The sequence below is a fragment of the Staurois parvus genome, unplaced genomic scaffold, assembly GCF_062004578.1.
Source record: "Staurois parvus isolate SC_StPar_1 unplaced genomic scaffold, SC_StPar_1.0 ptg000439l, whole genome shotgun sequence".
Classification (NCBI taxonomy): Eukaryota; Metazoa; Chordata; class Amphibia; order Anura; family Ranidae; genus Staurois; species Staurois parvus.
The window spans coordinates 1255684-1275409 of record NW_028318235.1 but is presented as its reverse complement, the minus strand read 5'-3'; the positions used below and the strand labels follow the sequence as shown (position 1 = coordinate 1275409).

Genomic DNA, 19726 nt, shown 5'->3' with positions numbered 1-19726 from the left:
GTAGTGGCATGCTTGAATAATATAAGTTGTACCCCATATGGAAAAAGGATGACACCCAAACTATCTTGCCACTACTCCCCATGTAGTCTGGGCATCCACGTGATCTTTTCCCTCGTACATCCAAAACTTATATGTATAGCCTGTTGCCCTTTCACAGGTCTTATACATCTTGACACCATATCTGGTTTGCTTGCTGGGGAGAAATTTTTGAATGCAAGGCTGCCAGAAAACTTAATGAGGGAATCATCAACACAGATTTTTTGCTGGGTAGTATAGACATGTGCAAATGTTTGGTTAAGGTGATTTACGAGGGGCCACATTTTGTAGAGTCGGTCAAATTCAGGGTCACCCCGAGGATGACAGAGTGTATTGTCTTTGAAATGCATAAAGCACATTAAACTTTCATATCCATGGCAGCAGAGAACACGGGCATATGATGAATCGGGTCTTTGGACCAATACAACTGCAATTAATTTTTTTTAGTAACACACATGTTGAGGGTTAGTCCCAAAACAAACTTAAAATCGGAAACCGTAATGGGTTTCCATGTGAATGGTCTGGCAAAGTTTGAATTTTGGTTGGCGGCGATAAATTGTTGTGCATATAAATTGCTTTGATCCACAATCAATGCATACAAATCTTCTGTGAAAAACAGCTCCAAAAAATCAAGGGGAGTAGTTAAATTTGCAGTTTCCATCTGACTTCCGGGTTGGGCAGTGAATGGGGGAAGTACGGGTGCTGCAGAATTTGTGGGCTGCCAATCGGGATTTACAAGCACATCCAGAAGGATACTCTGGGCTCTGCGAATAAGAGGTGGTTGTGGGACAATACTTATGCTCGCCACCACACCAGCTTGTACTGCATTTATGGGACTCACCACATCACCCCTACCAGCGCCGCTGATCGCAGCCCCGGGTGTCAATCTGCATTCAACTGTGGGAACACCAAACCCCTCTGACTTCCAGACTCCGCTGACCAGCACCGCCTCTCACACGGGCCAGCCGCGGGTGCCTCCAGGGACTTCCGCCACACCGGCCGCCGGTGATACAACCAGCAACCAGACCGCTCTGCACCTAGGGGACCAAGTAGGGAGCCAATGGGCATAAGGAGCTCAGGCGGGCGTCTGGAGCTCTACAGCCACTCTGCCTCACCAAGTTTCGACTCCTCCCCCAGCAGTGATGTCTCTTAATCTGTAGTCATCTCTATGGTCTAAGAAACCAGAAGCTACGAGCATTTAATCATTTCAGGTTTGCCGGTTATAAACAGCGCCACACTGATCTTGGTGTGATCAGATGCTTTAAGAGGAGAGATCTAGAGTCTAATAGACCTCAAATTTCTCAGAAAAGAGTACATATCACTGCCTATTGCTATCACAGGGGATATTTACATTCCCTATGATAACAATAAAAGTGATAAAAAAAAATTAAAAGGATAGTGTTTAAAAAAAAAGAAAAGCAAAATAAATAATTTAAAAAAAATTCATCCCTGCCCCCATCCCCATGCTCTTGAGCTAAGGGAAGTGCAAGAGTCGGTCCTGTAAACAGAGATTGCACCATGCATGTGAGGTATCACCGCGAATGTCAGATTGAAGGCAGAAATTCTAGCACTAGACCTCCTGTGTAAATCTAAAGAGGTAACCTGTAAAGGCTTTTAAAGTGTCACCTGCGGATATTAAACATTTATGTAGTTTGTCGCTGTTGCTTGGGCGGGCACAATTTTAAAACATGTCATATTTGGTATCTATTTACTCAGCGTAACATCATCTTTTACACTTTACCAAACAATTGGCCAATATATTGTGTTTTTGTTCATTAAAATTCTAAAAAGTGTATTCGTTACCAAAAATTTGCATTTGAAAAATCGCTGCACAAATACTGTGTGACATAAAAAAAATTGCAACATAAAACATTCTCTAGGGCCTCTGCTTTTAAAAAAATATATATAATATTTGGGAGTTAAAAGTAACTTTCTAGCAAAAAAACAGTTTTTTCATGTAAACAAATAGTGCCAGAAAAGTCTTGGTCTTCAAGTAGTTAGAAGAGTGGGTGATGTGTTGCATAAACCTCTAATGCTGGCCCTGAAATGCCAGGATAGTAGAAGCACCTGCCCCAAATTATCCCTTTTTGGAAAGTAGACACTCCAAGGTATTTGCTAAGAGGCATGGTGAATATTTTGCTGATCTCTATTGTTGCCACAAGGTTTTGGAAAATGAAGAAAGAAAATTAAAATGTACTTTTTTTTTTTTTTACTACCCTGTGACAAAAAAATTATATCTGAAAAATGCTCACCACACTCTTTTTTCATTTACATCACAAAGAATAAAAAACCCAGAATGCTGTATTAGTGCCCTTTAGATTGTAAGCTCCATGAGCAGGGCCCTCATATTCCTTCTGTACTGAAAGTATTGTAATTTTACTGTCTCCCGTATATTGTAAAGCGCTGCGCAAATTGTTGGCGCTATATAAATCCTGTATAATAATAATAGTGTGAAAAAAGGACATACATTTTATTTGGGTACAGTGTTGCATGACCACACAATTACCAGTTGAAATAGCGCAGTGCTGAATAGCACAAAATGGCCTGTCAGGAAGGAGGGAAAACCTTCAGGAGCTGAGGTGGTTAATGATCACATTAGATTGTGATATTACAATAGAGTCAGAGAGAGTGCTGCCAATTTTTTTCTAACAGGCTTAGTAAGCTTCCTACAAAATTTGACAGCCCAAGATTATGTGGAAGCCTTTTCATGTACTTTACAGAGGACACAAACAGACAAGCTTGGCCTAAGGAAGCACCTTTCTATTAGCTCTAGTTACCCATTGTCAGCTGGACAAAGGGCAAGCTTCAACATAACCTCTCACAATGGCCACGATTATGACTAGTTAAAAGTAGAGATCTTGCAGCTGCGAGGGGTCAAAACTTCAGAAAAGGAGCAACAGGTACACAACTTGAGCTACAAATTTGCTCCCAAATTTATGACCTGACCTTGACAAACATTGGCTGCAGCCAAAAAATTGCTGACAGGGCCTCATGTCATAGAGAGGACCATGGACTGGTTCCTGAGGTATTCTGCTGCTGAGGACCTCTATAGCTTTAGCCAGTTCAAAAGTAGCTTCACATCCTGTAAAGTTACAAAGAGGAAGCACTGAGAGGTCAGCAAGTCAGAGGGATGCCAACTGTCAATACATCCTGCTTAGGACGCCTGTGTAAAACCCATAGGCATGCCAAATTGTAGTGAGTGGGGTCACATTGTTTCCAAGAACGTATGGAGCCTGGACAAGTCCAATGGTTGTCCTTGTTTGTGCATTCTGGTTTGTTCTCATATCCTGACATGCCAAGCTACATGGTAACAATAAATTGTGTGTTCCCTCCTAGAAGTCTGGTTACCCTGGTCCATACCCAGTTTATGAACCCTGAAAAATTGACCCAGCACCAGGAGTAGTGTGTGTACATGATGACTGTTAGATGCACCCCACAGTTTTTGCAACCTTTGAAACCAATCATGGATGTTTCTCATGAAGTAGCTGTTCCACTGTTCCAGGCACTGTACACTGTGCAGGGGATAGGACAAGGCCCCTGAACCCAAAGATACATTACAGATTTAACTAAGCAGCTTCCTTCTGTTTACTACCCTCAAACCAAAGGTCCAAACAAAATCAACAGTAGTAGTATGTTTTATCCTTTTAATAGAATAGTTTTTTGTGAGCCACCAGGAGTTAACTTACTCTATTATTAGTATTAATTGTGTGCTTAAGTGAATATTTATTAAATATTAGATCGCTAGGCACTAATTACACCCTCTCTAGGTGTATAAATATAAACTATGGATTCTTATACTGTACCGCGCTCCAATATTATCAACCTTTTGTGATTGACCTTTTTTGATTGTGTGAATTTCTTAATATACCACCTATAATCCAATCATTACTTACTTCTATGGTGCTTAGATATACAATTAACATAAATTAATTTATAAATGTGAATTAAAAAATTATATGTGATTATAACAAATATTAATAAAAAATTAATGACAAATTGGAATGTCAATTCTATGTGAATAAAATTAATAAAAAATTAATAAAACATTAATAAAAAATGGGAATGTCAATTATTTTCTTTGAATTTGAGATGGTGTTGTTATTCAATTTAGTTAATGTGATGAGTCTGTGTTCGCAGCTTGAACCTCTCCCTCCTGTCTCCTCTCCTCTCTCCTCAGCACAGCCTTCTCAATTGTGCTTTCTTCACTGGCTGCTTTGTTTATTCCTCCATCTGTTTTCTGAAATGGGATATTTCCTCTGGCAGTCAATGATAACAGGAGATAGTCGCCCCGGAAAATCCATATTTTCTTTAATATCCCATAAATGTGAACTAGTCCTTATACCAAATGTACTGACACCTTCTGTAAGCTTCACCCCCGCAGCAATTACACTGTTCAACAAATTTTTATCTTTTGCCAGTTTTGGAAACAAAAGGATCCATTTCTTAATGAATTTCACATTCTGAGTTCAAATATAACAATGAAATTTGTCAATTGGCTCTAGTTTTTCTGTAAACGGAAAGTTTTCTACTATAGGCGTAATGACTACATAATGCACAATAATTATATAGATAGATGTCTTTCCACAAATATAAAGCAAGTGATATTGACTACATAACAAAGCCTAAATGGCATAATATATTGCATAGGATTACCAAGAAAAAATTATAGCCATAAGCTAAGTTGAATCATTTTAATACTTAGGATTCTCACTAGTTTTGTCTTCAGTTTGTGTCGGTTTTGCTTCTCTTGGCTTTTCTCTTGTATTCGAGGAAAGGGCTATCTCTTACAACTGCACGTGACTACACGCTTCAGGTTCTTCCTCACTTGACTCAACCACGAAGGATTCTGGTGCTTTAGGAATTGGTAGCCCCTTTCCATGAGGAACTGGACGTATTGCCGATGGAATATTTGGATAGTGCACAGATAACGTTTTCTTCTTATTTAGCCCTTTTACAATTGGAGGCACCATACAAAAGTAACAATTACTAACATGATCTGTTGGCTCTCTCCAAATCATTGGCACAGCGAAAGGCATAGATTAGAGATGAGCGAATTATTAAAAAATTCGATTCGGCTGATTCGCCGAATTTGCGGGAGAAATTCGATTCGATGCGAATTTATTCGCTGCGAATTTAACTTATTAAAAGGGTTTCTAGGCTTCAGAGAGCCTTTATATTAGTGCAGAACACTGTACCTTTAATTTAAATGCCCTTGGAGTCTGCTGGGGAAGAGAAATAATACTGACAGTCAGTATGACATGCAGATGAGTGCCGTCGATCTTAGAATCACCGCACACTTCACTCATTTGGGCAGTCACGGGGCACGACGAAGAAGATGAAGAAGAAGAAGAAGAATGAAAAGAAGAATGAAAAGAAGAAGAAGAAGAATGAAAAGAAGAAGAAGAAGAATGAAAAGAAGAATGAAAAGAAGAAGAAGAAGAATGAAAAGAAGAAGAAGAATGAAAAGAAGAATGAAAAGAAGAAGAAGAATGAAAAGAAGAAGAAGAAGAATGAAAAGAAGAAGGGAAAAATGGAAAGAAGAATGAGAAGAAGAATGAAAAGAAGAATGAAAAGAAGAATGAAAAGAAGAATGAGAAGAATGAAAAGAAGAATGAAAAGAAGAATGAAAAGAAGAATGAGAAGAATGAAAAGAAATATGAAAAGAAGAAGAAGAAGAATGAAAAGAAGAATGAGAAGAAGAATGAAAAGAAGAATGAAAAGAAGAATGAGAAGAATGAAAAGAAGAATGAAAAGAAGAAGAAGAAGAATGAAAAGAAGAAGAAGAAGAAGAATGAAAAGAAGAAGAAGAAGAAGAAGAATAATAATGAAAAGAAGAATGAAAAGAAGAAGAAGAATGAAAAGAAGAATGAGAAGAATGAAAAGAAGAATGAAAAGAAGAAGAAGAATGAAAAGAAGAATGAAAAGAAGAAGAAGAAGAATGAAAAGAAGAAGAATGAAAAGAAGAATGAAAAGAAGAAGAATGAAAAGAAGAAGAAGAAGAATGAAAAGAAGAATGAAAAGAAGAAGAAGAAGAAGAATGAAAAGAAGAAGAAGAATGAAAAGAAGAATGAAAAGAAGAAGAAGAATGAAAAGAAGAAGAAGAAGAAGAAGAAGGAAAAGAAGAATGAAAAGAAGAAGAAGAAGAATGAAAAGAAGAATGAGAAGAATGAAAAGAAGAATGAGAAGAATGAAAAGAAGAAGAAGAAGAATGAAAAGAAGAAGAATGAAAAGAAGAATGAAAAGAAGAAGAAGAATGAAAAGAAGAATGAAAAGAAGAATGAAAAGAAGAAGAAGAAGAAGAATGAAAAGAAGAAGAATGTGAATTAAAATGTGAATTAAAAAATTATATGTGATTATAACAAATATTAATAAAAAATTAATGACAAATTGGAATGTCAATTCTATGTGAATAAAATTAATAAAAAATTAATAAAACATTAATAAAAAATGGGAATGTCAATTATTTTCTTTGAATTTGAGATGGTGTTGTTATTCAATTTAGTTAATGTGATGAGTCTGTGTTCGCAGCTTGAACCTCTCCCTCCTGTCTCCTCTCCTCTCTCCTCAGCACAGCCTTCTCAATTGTGCTTTCTTCACTGGCTGCTTTGTTTATTCCTCCATCTGTTTTCTGAAATGGGATATTTCCTCTGGCAGTCAATGATAACAGGAGATAGTCGCCCCGGAAAATCCATATTTTCTTTAATATCCCATAAATGTGAACTAGTCCTTATACCAAATGTACTGACACCTTCTGTAAGCTTCACCCCCGCAGCAATTACACTGTTCAACAAATTTTTATCTTTTGCCAGTTTTGGAAACAAAAGGATCCATTTCTTAATGAATTTCACATTCTGAGTTCAAATATAACAATGAAATTTGTCAATTGGCTCTAGTTTTTCTGTAAACGGAAAGTTTTCTACTATAGGCGTAATGACTACATAATGCACAATAATTATATAGATAGATGTCTTTCCACAAATATAAAGCAAGTGATATTGACTACATAACAAAGCCTAAATGGCATAATATATTGCATAGGATTACCAAGAAAAAATTATAGCCATAAGCTAAGTTGAATCATTTTAATACTTAGGATTCTCACTAGTTTTGTCTTCAGTTTGTGTCGGTTTTGCTTCTCTTGGCTTTTCTCTTGTATTCGAGGAAAGGGCTATCTCTTACAACTGCACGTGACTACACGCTTCAGGTTCTTCCTCACTTGACTCAACCACGAAGGATTCTGGTGCTTTAGGAATTGGTAGCCCCTTTCCATGAGGAACTGGACGTATTGCCGATGGAATATTTGGATAGTGCACAGATAACGTTTTCTTCTTATTTAGCCCTTTTACAATTGGAGGCACCATACAAAAGTAACAATTACTAACATGATCTGTTGGCTCTCTCCAAATCATTGGCACAGCGAAAGGCATAGATTAGAGATGAGCGAATTATTAAAAAATTCGATTCGGCTGATTCGCCGAATTTGCGGGAGAAATTCGATTCGATGCGAATTTATTCGCTGCGAATTTAACTTATTAAAAGGGTTTCTAGGCTTCAGAGAGCCTTTATATTAGTGCAGAACACTGTACCTTTAATTTAAATGCCCTTGGAGTCTGCTGGGGAAGAGAAATAATACTGACAGTCAGTATGACATGCAGATGAGTGCCGTCGATCTTAGAATCACCGCACACTTCACTCATTTGGGCAGTCACGGGGCACGACGAAGAAGATGAAGAAGAAGAAGAAGAATGAAAAGAAGAATGAAAAGAAGAAGAAGAAGAATGAAAAGAAGAAGAAGAAGAATGAAAAGAAGAATGAAAAGAAGAAGAAGAAGAATGAAAAGAAGAAGAAGAATGAAAAGAAGAATGAAAAGAAGAAGAAGAATGAAAAGAAGAAGAAGAAGAATGAAAAGAAGAAGGGAAAAATGGAAAGAAGAATGAGAAGAAGAATGAAAAGAAGAATGAAAAGAAGAATGAGAAGAATGAAAAGAAGAATGAAAAGAAGAATGAAAAGAAGAATGAGAAGAATGAAAAGAAATATGAAAAGAAGAAGAAGAAGAATGAAAAGAAGAATGAGAAGAAGAATGAAAAGAAGAATGAAAAGAAGAATGAGAAGAATGAAAAGAAGAATGAAAAGAAGAAGAAGAAGAATGAAAAGAAGAAGAAGAAGAAGAATGAAAAGAAGAAGAAGAAGAAGAAGAATAATAATGAAAAGAAGAATGAAAAGAAGAAGAAGAATGAAAAGAAGAATGAGAAGAATGAAAAGAAGAATGAAAAGAAGAAGAAGAATGAAAAGAAGAATGAAAAGAAGAAGAAGAAGAATGAAAAGAAGAAGAATGAAAAGAAGAATGAAAAGAAGAAGAATGAAAAGAAGAAGAAGAAGAATGAAAAGAAGAATGAAAAGAAGAAGAAGAAGAAGAATGAAAAGAAGAAGAAGAATGAAAAGAAGAATGAAAAGAAGAAGAAGAATGAAAAGAAGAAGAAGAAGAAGAAGAAGAAGAAGGAAAAGAAGAATGAAAAGAAGAAGAAGAAGAATGAAAAGAAGAATGAGAAGAATGAAAAGAAGAATGAGAAGAATGAAAAGAAGAAGAAGAAGAATGAAAAGAAGAAGAATGAAAAGAAGAATGAAAAGAAGAAGAAGAATGAAAAGAAGAATGAAAAGAAGAATGAAAAGAAGAAGAAGAAGAAGAATGAAAAGAAGAAGAAGAAGAATGAAAAGAAGAATGAAAAGAAGAATGAGAAGAAGAATGAGAAGAAGAATGAAAAGAAGAATGAAAAGAAGAATGAGAAGAATGAAAAGAAGAATGAAAAGAAGAAGAAGAAGAATGAAAAGAAGAATGAAAAGAAGAAGAAGAATGAAAAGAAGAAGAATGAAAAGAAGAAGAAGAGAATGAAAAGAAGAAGAAGAAGAATGAAAAGAAGAAGAAGAATGAAAAGAAGAAGAATTCCAGTACAGCAAAAAGTGAATCTGCAGAGAGCTCCGCTATTTCTGACAGTTCTCTGACAGTTCCTTCACATTTACAGCGGTTGAAACATTGTATCTATTTATTTCCGAATAAAAACATCTGTATCCTAAATGGAAACAAATAGATACAATGTTTCAACCGCTGTAAATGAACTGTCAGAACTGTCAGAAATAGCGGAGCTCTCTGCAGTGACACTTTTTGCCGGCTGATCGGGGAAAATTCGATTCGTGCACCCGAAGTTTGCTAAAATTTGGATTCGGTGCGAATCGAATTTTTCCTAATATTCGAAACGAATTCCACTTCGCCAAGTTCGATTCGCTCATCTCTAGCATAGATGCCTTTTTTCCATTCAACCATTGCTCCAGTGCCGTCCCACAAGAATTGCAGCATATATGTGGTGCCCAGCTCTTGTCCTGGTCTCCTATCTTGCAGCCAAAATACAAGTTGTAGGCTTTCTTAATCATTCCTGTTATCCTCCTTTTTTGTGAGATAAAAGTTATTTCACCGCAGATATAGCAGAAATTATCTGCTTTATTCACACAAGTTCGAGGCATTACTGAGTAGCCTATATAAGCATAAAACGAAATGTAAAGACGCTGTCGAACTACAATCAGCTACAGATACTGCAGCTTTTATGCAGTGAAGTGATGCAATTAAAGGCTAATATTGCATCATCTCAGTATACATGCAATTTTCTATTGGTCACCAGTATCAATTGCGCAATATGCAGCTGAAGTTGCATCATAATTTTGAATGGCTTACGTCATTAGATGGGTGAATATATCATGGAAACTAGAGCCAATCAACATTTTTTAGGGTCATTTTTGTTTTCAGCACCCCAAAATTATGTAAGATTAGATAATTTTATGCCCAAAACTTTTTACCTGTTGAACAGTGTTATCAGAAGTTTGGTAGCTGAGCTCCAGCTACAGAAACATTGAGTGAGTATGAGGCAGTCTTTTGGCTTCTACTGTGAGCTGAGGGTCAATCAGTCTTCTCAGGCTCCTTTCTGTTCTCTGTTCTCTGTTCTCTGGAGAACAGAAAGGAGCCTGAGAAGACTGATTGACCCTCAGCTCACAGTAGAAGCCAAAAGACTGCCTCATACTCACTCAATGTTTCTGTAGCTGGAGCTCAGCTACCAAACTTCTGATAATTGCTGCGGGGGCGAAGCTTACAGAAGGTGTCAGTACATTTGGTATAAGGACTAGTTCACATTTATGGGATATTAAAGAAAATATGGATTTTCCGGGGCGACTATCTCCTGTTATCATTGACTGCCAGAGGAAATATCCCATTTCAGAAAACAGATGGAGGAATAAACAAAGCAGCCAGTGAAGAAAGCACAATTGAGAAGGCTGTGCTGAGGAGAGAGGAGAGGAGACAGGAGGGAGAGGTTCAAGCTGCGAACACAGACTCATCACATTAACTAAATTGAATAACAACACCATCTCAAATTCAAAGAAAATAATTGACATTCCCATTTTTTATTAATGTTTTATTAATTTTTTATTAATTTTATTCACATAGAATTGACATTCCAATTTGTCATTAATTTTTTATTAATATTTGTTATAATCACATATAATTTTTTAATTCACATTTATAAATTAATTTATGTTAATTGTATATCTAAGCACCATAGAAGTAAGTAATGATTGGATTATAGGTGGTATATTAAGAAATTCACACAATCAAAAAAGGTCAATCACAAAAGGTTGATAATATTGGAGCGCGGTACAGTATAAGAATCCATAGTATGTTTTATCCTACTATAGTAGAAAATAGTAGGGCAAAAAAAAGGTCTAATTTTCAAAGCACATGAACATAGCTTTATACAGCACAATAAAATATACCTTCTCAAGATAGTTGAATTCTACTGCGGTCTCCCTGAAGAAAAAATACACATGATCTTTCCATTCCACAGCATTGACAAAATATGGATCTAAAAACAGAAACAGACCAGTTAGGTACAAGTAATAACACATTGGCACTTCTAAAAAGGCACTAGCTTACCATTCTGTTTATTTAAAGATGAAAAATAAAGTGAGAGGAAATCTCTCCAATGTGAGGGGAATCTCTGGTTGTGACCACAGTCACCAGAACTAGTGTCCTCACTGGAAGATTTCCCATCTATTACATTCTGGGGAAGAATTTTAGATTTTTTTCACCTTCAGTGATAACAGTAAGCGGGACAGGTAGGAGACACAGTCAGCAATAAAAAAATGACAGGGGTACTAATCCATCTCCACTTTAAAGTAGAACTAAAAGGCAAAACTTTTGATTAATTTCAGAAAGAGTAATAAAGTGTTATAACCCCTGTCAGATTTTAATTGGTTTTTTTTTGTTTTGTTTTTGCAGTCTGTCCCATTCGGGTGCTTTCCCTTCTAATAGTTTTATATAATGCAGCAACATCCATAAACATAAGACCCCCCCATGTTAGAGGTGATTTATTCTTCCTAAGCAAATACACTTTTTACACACTGGTACTGACTAGTATTCCAATGCATCTCTTATCCCTCCATTTTTCTCCATCACTGAGCTAATGTGACCCAAGCACTGACAGAGACAGGCAGGGGAGAGTCAAACAAGGATGATGAGCAGGCAACCGATATCCTCCTTATCATGGTGATGTCATTGGTTGCCAGGATGCCGGCGGCTAGAAGGTTGTAATGGTGCACAATGAAAACCTGTGGCTTGTTCCACCCGCTGGCTTGCATACAAGTTTTGGGCAATTTTTAGACCTTTGGCCAAGGTACCCCTGAAGAAATCTCAAGGCACCCCAGAGTGCCTGGGCACCCTGGTTGAAAAAGGCTGCTTTAACCACTTCCTGTCCGGACACTTTTACCCCCTTCCTGTCCAGGGCAATTTTCAGCTTTCAGCGCTATCACACTTTGAATGACAATTGCGCGGTCATGCAATACTGTACCCATATGAATTTTTTACCATTTTTTTGAGACAGATAAAGCTTTATTTTGGTGGTATTTATTCACCGCTGGGATTTTTATTTTTTTTACTATGTAAATGAAAAAGTCCAAAAATTTTGAAAAAAAGTGTTTTTTTTTTTATAAAATTTTGCAAATAAATAATATTTCATCCTAAATCTTGGCCAAAATTTATTCCGTTATTTTTTTAGTAAAAAAAAAAAATCCAAATTAGTTTATAACCAAACATTATAATTTTTAAACATTTTTTTTTACATTTTTATTTTATTTTTTTTTATATTATTTTTTATTTTAATTTTTTATTTTTACATACTGTCACCCTAGCAGTACAGTGTCACCATGGTGACACTGTACTACTTGTGGGGGGTGATGAAGATTTTTTTTTTTTTTTTTTACACTGATTGCTTTTACACCCATATAGGATGTAAAAGCAATCATTTCTCTTTCTCTCTGTCTGCATTCTTGCAGTCATTGAGAAATACTGAGTGAGCTGTGATTGGTCACAGCTTGTCACATGGTACAAGGCTGTTGTGAATAGCCTTGTACCATGTGACCTCTGTGATCATTCACAGATTTCACACGTAGTAAGCAATGATGTCACAAGTGACATCTTGCTTACTACTTTGCATGTGATCACTGATTCGCCAATCAGTGATCACATGACCGGGACCTCGTACAGAGGTCCCGTCCCACGATCGGTGTTTCACTGTGTCCGGAGGACACAGCGGACACAGGGAGCTCCTAGGGAGCGCGCACAGCTAGAAAAGGCGGGTGCCGTTTAGGAACGGCAACCCGACCTTGGACTGCCACCGCCCTGCCGTTTATAAACAGCAGGCGGACGGCAAGAGGTTAAGGTGTTTGAGCTTATTGAAATCAAAATTGCAGTACCTCACAACAACCATCTCTTTTCTGAGTCCAAATATGAAACCTGTCTTGTTATGGGATAGGTTGTTGTTTGCTTTGCAATGTTGAACACATGTTTTGTATACACTAGGAAAACCTACAAGTTGTGAAAAGATGTGTAGTATCTAAAATTCTAAAACTTTTATTTCTCAATTTTCCAACAGGATACATAGTTAAGATTTTTTAGAACAGTTGGTTATAGTTCATCGCTATAGATAAAATAAGAGGGTTTACACCTATGTGCCATAAAAAGCAGATATCTAAATAAGTAACATTACGGTAATCAGAAATGCTCATCATTTTACCTTAACTACAACCAAGCACCGCTAGAAAAAATGCTCACAAAAATGAACAATAACCAACATGCATATAAATTGCCCCCATTAATGAGGGGTATGTCATATCAGATTCTTTGCATACATGGGCACAACAATATAAATATATTCTTAAAAATGTAAACAATCTAGTACTTCTTTGCTGAGAAAGAACCACTTTGCTTAACCTTGGTCTCGGTCCTTTGCAAGACAGAGCAGAGGATGCAGACAACTAATTTTATTTACCAGAAAGGATGGGAGGGACAATGTAAGCCTTTATCAGCTAATAGGAATTAAAGGGATTTAACCCAAAAGCAAACATTACTTGGATGTGATAGCTGAATTAATTTTCTTTTTAAACATTTCTTTCTTTCTTCTATTTTCAAACAGCCAGTGTTTTTCAAAAGAACAAGCAGCCCAGCAGAATGTATCAGTTGCAGAGATGAGACTAACCATTTGACACTAAGCATGAGTGCTTACAAAGATCAGTTTATTTATTTATGTAAAACCTTTATCCCAAAAGAAAAAAAAACACTGTTTGATGTGACTGCTTATAAAGTATTAGCTGAACTTTGGTTTCAATTTGTTAGTGTAACTAAATCTGCTAATACGTCTAACACTCTCCTCCGCAGACTGACACTGCTGCTTTCCAAAGGTGCCCCTGTGCTCATTCATCCAGAGTGTGGGCACTCTAATAAAGAAGGTGTGAAGGTCAGATCAGTAGGTGAAAACAGAGGGGGGAAAAGACAAAGAAAAGAAGACAAATGGTGCCACCACACTGATAATCTGCAATATAATACAGTTTTGATTTTGGGTTTAATACTGCTTTAAAAGGTATGGTTTGAACACAAATCTGAAGCAAACCTTGGCTTTTTGGGTGTTCGGATCTATGCCTGAACAGTTTACCTGTTTGGTAGGGTCTGGAATTCCCATCCATGTAAGCAAAGAGATGGGGTGGTGGTGACATTATTGACCAAATATTGCCATAGCTATAGACCAGATAGGACATATTTGGTTGGTAATGTCACTTGATAAACCTAATGACAACTCTAGAGAGCTGTCATGTAAGGCATGAGTGAATGGATCACTATATTAATGGGTTTGTCCCTTGACATCAACAGGTGACATTATCATCATTGATACTGGATTTACAACAATTTTTCTTTTTTTTTTTTATAAAGGATATCAAAAACTTGTTTGTGTTTATTTACAACTGCATTTTTTTGCATCCTTAACCACTTGCCCTCCTGAGGATTTATCCCCCTTAATGACCAGGCCTCTTTTTGCTACTTGGCGCTGCACTAATTCAACTGATAATTGCGCGGTCATGCAATGCTGCACTCAAACGAAATGTACGTCCTTTTTTTCACACAAATAGAGCTTTCTTTCAGTGGTATTTGATCACCTGCGCGCTTTTTATTTTTCACGCTATAAACAAAAAATGACCAAAAATTTGGAAGAAAAACTATATTTTTTACTTTCAGCTACAAAAAATATATAGTAAACTCAAAGTTAGTTATAAATTTAGGCCAAAATGTATTCTGCTACACGTTTTTGGTAAAAAAAATCCCAATAAGTGTATATTGATTGCTTTGTGTGAACGTTATAGCATCTACAAACTATGGTAATAATTTACGCCATTTTTTTGCTATACAGCACTGCGCTAGTTTAACGGACAATTGCGCGGTCATGCAATACGGTACATAAATGAAATTTACCTTCTTTTTTTCCCCACAAATTAGGCTTTCTTTTGGTGGTATTTGATTGCCTGTGCGGTTTTTATTTTTTGCGCTATAAAAAAAAAGGCTGACAATTTGAGGAAAAAAAACAGTATTTTGGACTTTTTGCTATAAAACATGTCCAGTAAAAAAAAATTTAAAAATCAAATTTAGTCATAAATTTCGGCCAAAATGTATTCTGCGACATGTCTTTGCTAAAAAAAACCCCAATACATGTAAATTAATTGGTTTACGTGAAAGTTATAGCATTTACAAATGGCGGGAAAGATACTGGGATTTTTAATTTTTTTTATACTAATAATGGCGGCGATCAGCGACTTATTGCGGCGATGAGTGACTTATGGCGGTGATCAGCGACTTATGGCGGGACTGCGGGACTACAGCGGACATTCTGACACTGGGGGGGAACTGACTTGGGGTCACTGACATCCCCAGTGCAAAAAAAAAACACCGACACTGTACTAATGGCACTGGGGAGGATTGGGTTAACTTTATTATTCAGTGAAAGGATTACCTGTGCGGGGGGAGTGTTTTACTAGGGGGCGGGGATGTGTACTGCACAGAGACACACTGATCCGGACAGAGAAACTCTTCTGTCCCGATCAGCGTGTCAGGAGCTGACAGGGAACTGAGAGAAAGCACAGCTACTGCAGCTGTGCTCTCTGTCACTGATTGCCGCTAATCGCCGGGACATAGCCGGTAACAACCGGCTGTGACCCGGCGACTGACATCCATGGTCGTGATCGGCGGTAGAGGTAGGGTGGCGGCGCGCCTTGCGCGCGCCCCCTACCTGTTTTGAAAACACACATTTTAAAACGTGGTTTTGCCCAGCCGTGCCGCCCTGCCAACGTATTTCTACAGTGACTGGGCTGCATGTGGTTAAAATCCGAAAGGTTTGGTTTGGATTTTGGGAGGGCCCCGAATAAATTTTGTTTTGTTTTTGCACGGGGTTCCTCCTTGCCAGATCAGAAGGGTCTGATTTTATGGTGGACCACATGTCTCTTTTGTTTATATGTACAACAAAAGTGACATAGAAAAAAAAAACTTGTTAGTTTTTCCATGCAAGCATCCTTTATTTTGTAAATAATGCAATGGATCTGGTATGTATTTTGTGGGGTTCCCACTCATTATTTACAATAAAAAAGGATTATTGCCAGGAAATGCGAATTAATGGCATTTATTTATGTCACTTTTGCTATGCTACTTTATTCATATCGTACAGATGAACCACTTCACAGGCAGGTTTAGGGTTTATGGCAGGTTTTCAATGAAAGTACATTTTTAATATTGCACTTTTCTGTGTTATTAAATTCACTGGTTTTTGCCAAATGGTATTTTTTTTAAAAAAAGGGTTTTTTTTGCATTGGTACATCTCTCCCCTCATGCACTTTTCGCCAATACCTTGGCTATTAGCTTTAAAAAAAGGATAAAACAGATTTGACAGATTCAGCTCCAAGTTCAGCATCCAAAGTTTTCATATGTTCAGTCAAATGACCGTGAACTGAGCCCAGGTGTGTTTTGCTTATCCCCATTACCCAAGTCTCTCCCCTTCAGCTTACTTCTCCAGCAAGTGTCTCTTATGTGCAGTAATACATTTGTTTTTCTGCAACCAACATTGTGTATATGTAAATGTGTGCCGCCCCCTGCTGTTCTAGTGCTAGTGCTAATTTCTGTGTGCATGATTGCCAGAAGCAGCTGATGTACTATAAACAAATGTGGGATGATTCTGTAACCATGATAACTTCTAGTTCATTCACTACATTTCTCACTGACCTTGCTAACTGTCAAGTTCATGGAATCAGGATTGCTCGTTGTTAGAGAACTTGGACACCTTGCCATTGGGAGAGCTGTTTTTGAGGCTTGATATTAAAGCTGGCATTTGAAGTGGTGGTACAAAAATTAGTATTTCTGGCTTACCTATATTCCAAGTACTGTAAATTCTGAGTACAGAACACTTGGTAGATTTTCATTGATTCTGGGTTATGAGCTGCTACCTTCAAAATGACTGGACAGTGGAAAAAGCTTTATTGGGCCGTACTCCCTATTTTGTGAGACCTTAGTTTTTTTAGCAAGCATGCAAAGTAATACAGCAACACAGGAGGGGAAGCCAAAATTCCTTTTATCTTAAACTGACACAGGCTAGATTGATAGACTCTGGTATGTCCCCAAATAATGTAACAGAGGGTTGGGCAACAACAAGGCAAACAGAACCACTTCTTTTTGCCTTGCTGTTGCTCAACAAGCACAATATTGCATAAAAGGGTCAAAGACCCAACTCTGACTACAGCTGAAAGAACCTTGTGCCTGAAGGCTGCTTCAGCAAAGGCCTGGATTTCAACCAGGTAAAACTCCAACTGATCTGCTTGAGTGAGCATGTTTAGGTACTAGAGGTACCTTATCTTTGAGAGCACAATCCCCTGCAATGAGTTGTCTTATCCACCTAGCAATAGTGGACCTAAGTCCTAAAAGCAACTGCCAGATGTTTGTTGTTCAGATAGAGGTCATGGCTGTTAGACCCTGACAGCTCTGACACCACCATACAATGGAGAGCAATTTCTAAGGGATGCTTGGGAGCAGAGCACAAAGAAGGAAGGACATTGTCCTCATTAAGGTTGAAGGTTTACACCAGCTTAGGTAGAAAGGAGGGTCGTGGGTGCACTTTATCTATGTGAAGAATCATGAAAGGCTCATTATAAAAAACAGAACTGCTAACAGACAGTCACCAAGAAGGCCACTTTGCAGGAGAGATCACCCAAGAAGGAGGGGGGTCACCAATGGGTTAAACGGGTGACTTGTACATGACAAACAGTGTTTGTTCCAAATTGAGATCCAAAGCAAGTGCAGGGTGTTATAACGAAGTTCTGGTCCATAAGAGACCTTGAGTGAGGTTCTAACAAGGGAACGCAAAGCCAAAGGTTTCTAGAATAAAATGGGTAAGGCCAAAACCTGCTCCTTAAAAGTATTTAAGGTCAAATTCTTGTCAAGTTCAGGTTGTTGGCAGGCTCTGGCCTGATATGAGGTACAGAGTATTCTCTGGAGTTGAAAAGCCTATATTCTTTAGATGTCACTGCCTGGACAGTGGCTAAATGGTTAGCACTTCCGCTTGGCAGCACTAGGGTTGCTGGTTCAAATCCCAACCATGGCATCACCTGTCTGGAGTTTGCATGTTCTCCCTATGCCTGCATGGGTTTCCTCCCACACTCCAAAGACATGCTGGTAGGTTAATTGGATCCTGTCTAAATTGGCCCTAGTATTTGTATGTATGAATGTAGGTTAGGGACTTTAGATTGTACACCCCTTCAGGGTTAGGGACTGATGTGAATGTACAATATATATGTAAAGTGTTGTGTAAATTGACAGTGCTATATAAGTACCTGTAATAAATATATTACATCAATAAATTGATTGATTAGAGTGATTTTTCTGGCTCTGATTGAGGACAAGACCTTGGTTTCAACAGCCAGTAAAGTCCGTGACTGAGTAGCAGGATGGAACAGGGTACCTTGAGACAGCAGGTCTGGCCTTTTTGGAAGAGAGGGGTCATGTCCCAGAAGTTTGAGTATGTCTGTATACCAGGTTCTTCTGGGACAGTTCGGTGCAATAAGGATCATCAATTTCTTCTCTTCCTCTATTTTCAAAGCCATCGTGTTAGAATCCACACTGGAGGGAAGACATATATTCACCTAAATGAAGTCTAGAGAATTACCAGGGCATCCGATTTAAGTCCTCTAGTATCTTTGGTCCTGACCACAAACAGGAATAATTTGTTGTTGAACCTGGAGGCCAGGATGTTCACATCTGCAGTCCTCCACTCCTGACATAGGATACTGAAGACGTCAGGATGACCATCCCCCTGGCTGAAAAAATCAACCTGCTCCCACTCCTGGAATGTGAACAGCAGAAATTGCTGGACAGTGGGTATTTGCCCAGGAAAAAAAATCAGACTCCTTTTCTTTAAGGAAGAAAAGACTCCTGGTACCTGGTACTCATGGTACCCCGCTGATGATATAGGCCACTGCTGTAGAACGGTCTTACTGCACTCTGATCAGGTTTCCCTGAAGAAGGTGTTCCAGTAACAAAGCTAGTTTTATTGCAGGATATTTATGGGAAGCTTTGCTTCCCTTGGGGACCATGTTCCTTTCACCACAAGAGATTGAAACACCCCTCCCCAGCCTGTGAGACTGGCATTTGTTGCTGCCAACCCCCATGAATATAGAAGAAATGACTTTCCCATTTTCAGGGCTGATTTGGAAATCCACCAAGCTAGGGAGTTCCTTGCATGGAGAAAACCATAGAAAGATCATAAGATGCAGCGTGTTTGCTCCAGGTCAACAGAATTTTGTGATGAAGCTTTGAATGGAACTGAGTTTGAATAAAGCTACAATAAAGCCCAAGACCCTCATGGTGTATATCTCACCAAGGGATGTCTTTTTTTATCCTAAGGTCCAAGCAAGAGATTTTAGGGAGGCAATTGCCAGAAAAAAAAAAAACGTTTAACTAGGTCTAAATATTCTAGACAAAGGGAAGGCTGGAAATCAGACTTTTGAAAATTGATTACCCATCCAAAGGCCTGAAGAATCTAGATAGTCAATACGATATTTGCAGATTGATTTGAGGGAGATGAATCCTTTAGAAGAAGGTTTTCTAGATACCCTGCAACCTGAATGCCCCAAATTATTAAGAGAGAGAGCAGGGATAGCAGCAGCTTTTAGAATACTCTTTGGGCTGAATGACAGTGTGACATATTGGAAGTGTTTGTCTCCTAAAGCAAAGAAGGAAGGAATGGGGGCGTGACTGAGAAACGCTGTGTGTGTCTGTGGACACATCCAG

General features: G+C 38.0%; 1 protein-coding gene across 8 annotated transcripts in view; it reads right to left on the bottom strand.

Moving 5' to 3' along the window:
* The window catches only part of SEMA6B (semaphorin 6B), a 1127599-nt gene that overhangs the window by 142488 nt on the left and 965385 nt on the right, over window positions 1-19726 (bottom strand). For all 8 annotated transcript variants that reach the window (XM_089687856.1, XM_089687855.1, XM_089687854.1 and 5 more), the window contains one exon: window positions 10852-10940. In XM_089687856.1, coding sequence (XP_089543982.1) covers window positions 10852-10940 — 89 coding nt within the window. The remainder of the gene's footprint in view (window positions 1-10851; window positions 10941-19726) is intronic.